Here is an 8,380-nt window from a genome sequence, read left to right as displayed (position 1 = left end):
TAATGTTTGGAGCCACTGTTTTATTTACAGTATTGAAATCGACTTTGCATTTTGCTGCCGGAAACTACCACAGAGTGAGACCTCTTTCTTTCCACTCCTTTCCAACCTAATCAACTGAAAACACCGGTAGCACCATTGAAGGCACACGACTGGTAGGAGGCAAAATGCGTCTAGCAGGTCGCACATAACAAAGGATTTTATCGGTATTTTAAACTTTTAGTTCTGGTTGCCTCGGTGTACAACAGGTCAATGACTTACGTGTAAATTTTCCCAGTTCAGGTTTATTTTACACTTATCATCCGGGGAAACTTTTATCGTTGTTTGTACCCACCGGTGCAGCTTTAGCTAGGCTAAAGGAAACGCATCAAACTTAAAGCATTGCATTACTCACATTATAACCTTCTGTTTCATTCTGACGTGTATCTACTGCTTGCTCTGTCATGGCCAGTAATCCTCCAGGTCAAGGTAAATACCTTTATTTTTAGGAAAACGATATTTTGTATGTTTGGGGAGTATGTTATACTGACTTTATGGGCGTAACTTCGGGTGCTGGTGTATTGATTAAACGGGCGTCCCTGTTAGCTGGTGTCTTTGTGGAATTGTGTCCGGTTGTCGTTGATTCTACCACTTATGACGGTAAGAAGTAGCTGCCCATCTTTTACTTTGAGATTTAAGTTAAGACATTTTAATATTAAAATGAAAAAGTTGACCTGGAGACTTTGTTTTCTACTGTCTTCTATCGTGTAGCTACGAAAACCACACATTTAAGGTCCCCACAGGATAAATCGCTAAATCGAAACACCAGCGGGCTCCGTGACAGCAGTTTATATTTGTTTGACCGTTCAAAATGTCTACAGCAGTTTATTCTGCTTTTATAAGGCATTTCTTGGCTAGCATGCTATTCAATATTGTTTTATCTACCAACTAATGTAATAGGGTGTTTTTAAGATCTTTTTTTTTTCTTATTTTCTGAATTAATTTGTTGTTCACTCAGTAAGCCTGTAGTCATAAATTGGAGTGATATTAGCCGTTACACATTGTTCCACCCATTTTCTCCTCCAATAAACAGTCTATCTCTTATCCTCTGTTATGTAGCTTTTCCCAACAAAGCAAGGGTGGCAATTCTTGCTGAGATAGAGAAGGAGAAGAGACGACTGTTGCAGAGTCAATCCATGAAAACTCCTGGGGCAAGGTAGGCATAATATCTAATCAGTGAGTCAAAAGCATTGAGAAACTGTTTTCATACAGGGAAATTTATTCATCTCACACATGTACGCCAGAGTGTATTCCATTATTCAAAACTATGTGTCTTCTCCTTAACCTCTGCTCCCTCTTGTAGCATCCCTCTGTCCCGTCCAAATCTAAAGGAATTCAGAGACAACGCAGAACAGCAACACATCGCTGCCCAGCAGAAAGCTGCTCTGCAGGTCAGACAGAATCAGCCTTATCTTATATACTAGTATCATCTCCCACTATTTAATTGTAAAAATGACACAAAAAAAGAGTTCATATAGTTCAATTGCATTCATGATAAAACATGCATCCTCATTTGAACACTGTGCATCGTGTTGAGAGCCACAGATCATATAAATAGCCTTGACTGCTTTTTATTCAGTGCAATAGATTTTTTCCTGTATTTGACCTCCCTCAATGAACTTTGATACAGAGAGGTAGTGACAGCAGTTCTTTGTTAATCGTAGACTTGTATATCATAAGTCATGTCTGAATATTGCCAGACACTAGTTTAAATAATTTTCTTTAAATTAATATTTAGAAGACACAGATGTCACAGGCTGTCTTGAAACCACTCTCTGGAATTTGGTTTATGTTTGTCCACAATGGTTAAAAATAACATCATTGCTAACTAGAGCTGTCAAGATTAAATCCCTGCAGTCTCAGTGATGCAAAATAAGTTTACCACTGCCCTTTAATGTCTCATTCCAGTTTAAAAAACTCAGACAGCTCAGTGGACAAGTCAAAAGTAATGAACCACGTGTTATCGAGCATTGACGTTTTTACCATTCACTTATTTCCCATTCAGTACATAACAGGTTACTTTTTCTGGGGTAAAGAATCTTTGATCTACTTGTAAAAGCAGGTCCATATCCAAACTGGAAGTCCATTACCCTTATTTTACGATGTAGAAAAATCCAAAACAACACATAAGCATAACCTTGCATGCTAGATGGATTTGTGAAACAAATCATAGACGGTGTTTGGGAAAGGGCAGAGCCTTTGAAAAAAAAAAAAAAAACTCGGAGGATGATTGGATGAACGTTCTGTCTGTCACATCTTTATGGGTCAATCAGAGCAGTAAAACACGTGACGTAGCCATTAGCAAGGTGCGCCACTACCGAGGAGTAAATTCCATAGAGAGCTGCATAACACGAACTGTGTCGACTATAGACATGTCAGTGCACGACTTTTGTTGTTTTTGAAAAGAAAACAACTCACTGCTGTTCTTTGTTCTTCTATTAACAAAGAAATGTCATCAAGTTCTGGTAACGCTTTAGCAGCATCCACGCTAATCTCTTTCGCCATAATTGCACTGGCCTCTTCTTGCTGCTTGCAAACGTCACAACTCTGCCACGCCCGAAAGTACTGCCCCTCATCGCTGATTGGTCCTGTCACTTTCTAACCGGACCCAAACGGTTCAGATAGGAGCTTTGCAAGATGGATTCGCCAGTAAGAAACACGGAAACGAGCGAATCCATCTGCTTTGCAAGGTTTACATAAACAGTTTTAAATGCAGAATAGTGGAATTTCAAAATGCTTTAAAATGGGTGGGATTAATCGGGATTATCTACATAGATCCTAAGATGAATCGCAAATTGAAAATGTAATCCATTGACAGCCCTATAGCTAACACGAAATTTTAATCAAGTTAAGCTAGCACAAACTGTCTAATAGAAGCACCATATACAAGAATGATAACACAAGCCTTTTCCTGACTCTTATCTTTCAGCATGCACACACACACTCAACGGGCTTCTTCATCACTCAGGACTCCTCGTTTGGGAACCTCATCCTCCCTGTCCTGCCTCGCCTGGAGCCGGAGTCTTGACCTTTTAACCCCACTCCCTTTCCAGTGCTCAGTGTGAGGCAAAAGCATTGAAATGACCCAAGTGCACATAAGACTCTTGTCTCTTCCAGGTTCTTCCTTTAAGTCTGTGAATTATGGACAGTCGTTTGTTGTCTTATAAACAATCTCAGAGGAGTGTGATTCCACTGAACATTTTCCAGACCAGAAAACTGACAGCTTATTTTTTGCTATAAAACAGTTAAAAGACTTAGGATAGATGTAAAACGCCATGTAAAGTCATCTAGGGGCCAACACAAATACCACAGTCATACTGGAAACTCTGCTCTGTTGCTTATCTGTACACTATTGGCTTTCCATAACATGCAAAACCTTTATTTTTCTTTTTTCTTAAGATTTGCAAAGACTTTGTATTGATATAGAATAATAAATTGTTCCATTAAGTGCTGTGTGTGTATGCATTTGAGTTTTAAATTCTAACATTTTTTAGATAAAAAGAAAACACTCTAAATACACAGTATTTGGCAATGTAAACAAAACTGTGTTTCTCTTTGACATATTTACTATGCCCCGATGGTTTAAAAGTGATCCATATTTAGTAAAATGTTAGTAGTAAAATGTTCTCAAGTAAATTAAAACCAATTTTTGCCACAGACACAAAAAATAAATGTATGAACAATTAAGTAACCACCCAGTCTCTGACATGGCAAAACAAAAGAGAATAAGCAGGGGAAAAAAAACTGATTTTTATGTTGTGTCCACTGAGGACAGGATCAGTTTTGCCTCATAACACCATTAAGATCAAAGTTTATGGTGATTTATAGTAGAACAGTTGTCAGCAGAATTCGGAACTAAAAAATACTGTTTTTTTTTTTTTTTTCCAGTCACTGAACCTTTGATAGATCATTGCTCCTCAGTTTATATAATTATGATCAGAAGAAAATGGCACAAGAGACACATGTTGCACTGTGTCTTATGTGTTTAATAGTAATTTATTATATGGACAATCGGAGTGAAAAATAAGCCTCAGTCCCTTTACAGCATCTTGACAGAGGAAGGAACTGTAACAACTATGTTACGAAACACTGACCTCTAGTGGACACAGTGCATCATTGCATAAAAAGGATGGACAAGACTTTTAGGTCGTTTCCACCGAGCAGTTCGGTGCAGGACAGCACGCTTTTTTTGTCCTTTCTATAGAGAAAGGGTCCCAAAAAAGCGAACCGTACCGTCCATATTTTGTCGTATAAACTGTTCTAGACTAGATGACTTTTGACTTAAACCGTCTCTGTACACATATTCCATCAGCTGAGGATCTTTACTGACAGCGGTTAACATCATTAACATGTAGTTATTTTTTTAAAAGCAGTTTCAGCTGAAATAAAGCTGTTTACTGCTTATTCCCGACTGATTTCTGTTACTCATTCTTTCTATAACTCTGCAGCTGAAACAGCTGACTCGCGCTGTCTGTGACTTTACATGCATGCTTTTACAGCCCCGCCCACCCAAGTGAGAGCACAGGTGTCTGTGGAAACGCAAACTATTTTGGGGTTTAGCGTACCAAACCATACCAAACCGAACTGAATCAAACCGGACCCCCTGATGGAAACACGGCTTTTTAGTCCATGTATTGAGCCCTCTGAAAAAATGCTAGAACAAAGTTTAAAGATTTCTGTTTCAGTGGCTCTTCTGTATGAAGTTTATTAATCCTGACCTCCTTAAAGAACTATTTAAATTTAGAACGACTTTGGACCCTTCCCACAAATTTAACAGAAAAGGGAATTTTGGAACAGTGGGCTGTTTATATCTTGTTTCTGATCTGAGCGGTAATGTTTGAAAGGCGGCTGTTAACACTGCCCTCCATTGTGTATTTCATCCAAATCTGTAGGTTTTAGTGATTCTACAGTTTCTTTCATGTTTATTTCTAGTAGTTCAGATAACAACTGATCCTTAAGTGTTAGTTGTCTTTTCTTTCCTAAAGACATTTTACACAAAGAGCAGACCTGCGACTGAATTTTTATTCACCATTGGCAAAAGGTTTCATTTAACAAACCACAGTGACAAGGAAAGTCTTCCTTTGAACAGGCAGAAGCCATAATCAAAACCAGACTGATGTTGAACAGCGTCTGTAATGGTCTTGAAAAGTGGGAGAAGGAGGTGCAAAGGGAGGGAGATAGAGGTAAAGACAGAGTTACAACAACAACACAGATACATGGCTACAGTGACCAGCATGAGCAGTGTGTGCATGTGCAGCTGTGAAATATAAAATCCAAATTATAATCCAAAAACCTCTGAGGGTAATGCGTTGATAATGATTTTGAAAATAATGGATATTGGCCTGTTATGAACAGCACAACCACTGCAATGTTTAATCATTTAGTTAGCATTTCCTCTTCTTTGTTAAGTTTGTTCCATGTGAACACAAAGTGGACTATGAACTCCTCCCCCAGCAGAGGGCAGAGCAGCACAAAATAATGCACAGGGTTGAACTGGAAGGGGGGCAGAAATAAGTAGAAGCAGAGCAAATCACATGATGGGGTCTGTGCTTTTGTGATATAGATCATGTATACAGGCTATAACCCAAAAAACATGATATTAAAAATGCTTTTAAACCTCAAAAAGCCAGTTGGATCAAACCTTGTGTGTCTTATTAAAAAGCGTCAGTTTTTTTGTGTCTACATCAGTGGCAGGGGTCATCTGAAACATGTACGCTCATGTACAAATATGACATTTATTTACCCTCTCTGATATCACTAACATATCTATTTTAAAAAACTAATACTAAAGTATCCTAATGTTTAAACATGCATATTTTTTGTCTTTTAAAAGTCACAGAACAGAGTGACAAACTACTTTTTCCTCTCAGTTTCATTTTAAACAATTAGAAAATATGTCAGAATTCACTGCACTTGGTAATGACTACACACTATTTAACATAACTAAATAATCAGTAAAGCTGTAGTGAATACTTCATCAATTATAATCCATTCTTTAATTATTCATTTGTCATATATAAAGACTATTTTAAATGCTTTATTGATGCATCAGTAAAAACATTTGTAGCTGTGTTTTAAATGGCAAATAAAGTCATTAATAATTCTTTGTAGATCAGGAGTTAAGTATTTACTAGTGCTTCACTAATGCATGAAAAATGCATCAAAGATGCACTTACAGCTCAGTTTATAACTGACTTATAAAGTACTTTATATGCTTTGTAGATGATAACTTAAGATTGAAAAATTCTTTACTAATGCTTTATTAATGCTGAAGGTGAGTAGTTAATATAGTTTTATGTACTGGTCTGTGTGCTTCCACAAGAGGAGCATTTTTCCTAAAACTGTAATACTGAGAGCTCATTAGGAAGCTGCAGTATAAAGGCCAAGAATCGATAACACCGAAAGCTAAAAGTGATTTATCAGAGGGAAACAAATATTATGTATGGAACCTATGTGACATACATCTTTTCTTCATGGACTTTTTCTCTTTGAGCAGTGGGCCGAACTGAAGTGCACACTGGGTCATACCAGAGGATTTTTTTTTTTTTACTCTTGGATTAATATCACTTTCAATCTTTAAGAAATTCTATACTAACACATTGGGCTGTTTCAAGGGTTTCACAGCTCTAATGATTTTTTTCCTTCAATTTTTACGAATACATGAAAATACATGTAAAATACTATGAAAACATGTATATATTTAAGACTGTTTCATATTTGAAATACAACTTGACTTTATTATTATTTTTTTTTATTTTCTAATGCTTTATGCTTAAGTGTGTAGTTATCACAAAGTATTTCAGCCCAGTGAGAAAAATATGATTAAATGTATGTGAACTTTCAATGATCTTTTCTCTTGCTTCCATACAGATTGTAGAGAGGCTTGGAGAATGAATAATGTTTATTTAATTTAGTTGCTGTGATCTAGCAAAGATGTTGACCAAGGACATATCCGGGGAGTGGCCTTTAGAAATGTGATTGGTCATCCGAGTGCACCCCAAGATTTTTAACTGTGATTGGCTATGCAACATGTCACAGAGGTAAGACTTATATTTAAATCAGCTTGTTTTTTTTGGTGGTGTTGCAGGCTGCTCCTAGCTCATTGCATGGTAAATTGTTTTTATTTGTTTTTTAAGCAATTCTGACATCTTTGAAAGCCATCAACATGATGATGAGAGGATTTACTGGAGCCCATATGTGGTCAGTCTGTTGTGATCCTGTTTGTTGGATACTTTAGTGTTGGTTGTTTAATTAGATAATGTAAAGTGATATCAGACAGGTGAAGTAAATGTATTTCATTCTTATATCTGAGACAACCCTGGTAAAAATGAAAAAAATAAAAGTCTGGCAACATCATTTCTACTTATATACTGGTAAGGACATATTATTCTCCCAAATTCACGGCTGGAAAGTACCTAATTACATTTACTCAAATTACTGTAATTGAGTTATCAGTCCTCTTTTAACCAGAGCAACTGTACTTTTACTTGAGAACAGTACTCTTGCACTTTTTACACCTCTGTTGACTGCTCAGTTGTATATAGCAAGAAAGAGAGATTTCACATCACACCCCCCCCCCCCCCCAAAAAAACTGTTGTACTCAGCAAAAAATTAAGTGTTGATATCTCAGGGTTCAACATTTTAAGTTGATTTTTACACCCAAAGTGTCATTCCAACTCCATTTGGAGTCAAATGGTCTTCAGTGTTGGAGTAATTTGACAGTGTTGTTCCACTGCTATCTGGGAGGATATGTGGGTGAAGTTCTCCATCATGCCCTTGGGTAGTATTTAGATGTGTTTAGTTGTGTTTGGATGTTGCGTGTTGTACAGTGATCTGGTCATGTTTTTGGTGGACTATTATTTTTGATGTGAGAGTTAAGTTATCCACTGAGTTAGAGTTGCCACCTGTGACTTTAGGTGTTCCTAAAGGATGCATAGTGCCTATCCCTCATCAATATGCATTACCCTGCAATGAGGTTGTTCTGCTGCCATGTTTTTGCCATAGGAGTCCCACGTTGTAGTTTGGACCAATATAGACACTTTTAAAGAGTTAAATTAAACTGTATATGAATTTAATTATCACTGTAAATTTTGTGTGTTTTTACTTTATTATAGAGGAGTGACTTTAACCTGGAAAACCTGGTTCTCATCTCATCAGAGCAATCTCATATTTTAACTGGCCAACTCCTGAGTAGCTACTCAGTACATACACTTTAACATAAATACTTTTACTTGAGTAGATTTGCAGACCAGTAGCTACTTTTATCTCCACTGAATTTTAACCAGAGTGCTTTACTGGAGTACATTAGTCGTGTACTTTTTCAAACTCTACCCAAATTTATATG

At 37.0% G+C, this 8,380-nt stretch overlaps 1 protein-coding gene across 1 annotated transcript; it reads left to right on the top strand.

Moving 5' to 3' along the window:
- The first annotated feature begins 124 nt into the window (after window positions 1-124).
- LOC121525328 (SOSS complex subunit C-like) lies at window positions 125-3,483 on the top strand. Its single transcript, XM_041811244.1, has 4 exons — window positions 125-465; window positions 1,096-1,192; window positions 1,340-1,427; window positions 2,966-3,483. Exons 1-4 carry the CDS (start codon window positions 441-443, stop codon window positions 3,062-3,064), a joined length of 309 nt encoding a protein of 102 aa, XP_041667178.1. The 5' UTR covers window positions 125-440; the 3' UTR covers window positions 3,065-3,483.
- Window positions 3,484-8,380: the final 4,897 nt, after the last annotated feature.

Source organism: Cheilinus undulatus, linkage group 17, assembly GCF_018320785.1.
Source record: "Cheilinus undulatus linkage group 17, ASM1832078v1, whole genome shotgun sequence".
Taxonomy (NCBI): domain Eukaryota; kingdom Metazoa; phylum Chordata; class Actinopteri; order Labriformes; family Labridae; genus Cheilinus; species Cheilinus undulatus.
Note: the sequence above shows the minus strand (reverse complement) of the source record. Positions and strands in the feature narration are given on the sequence as shown.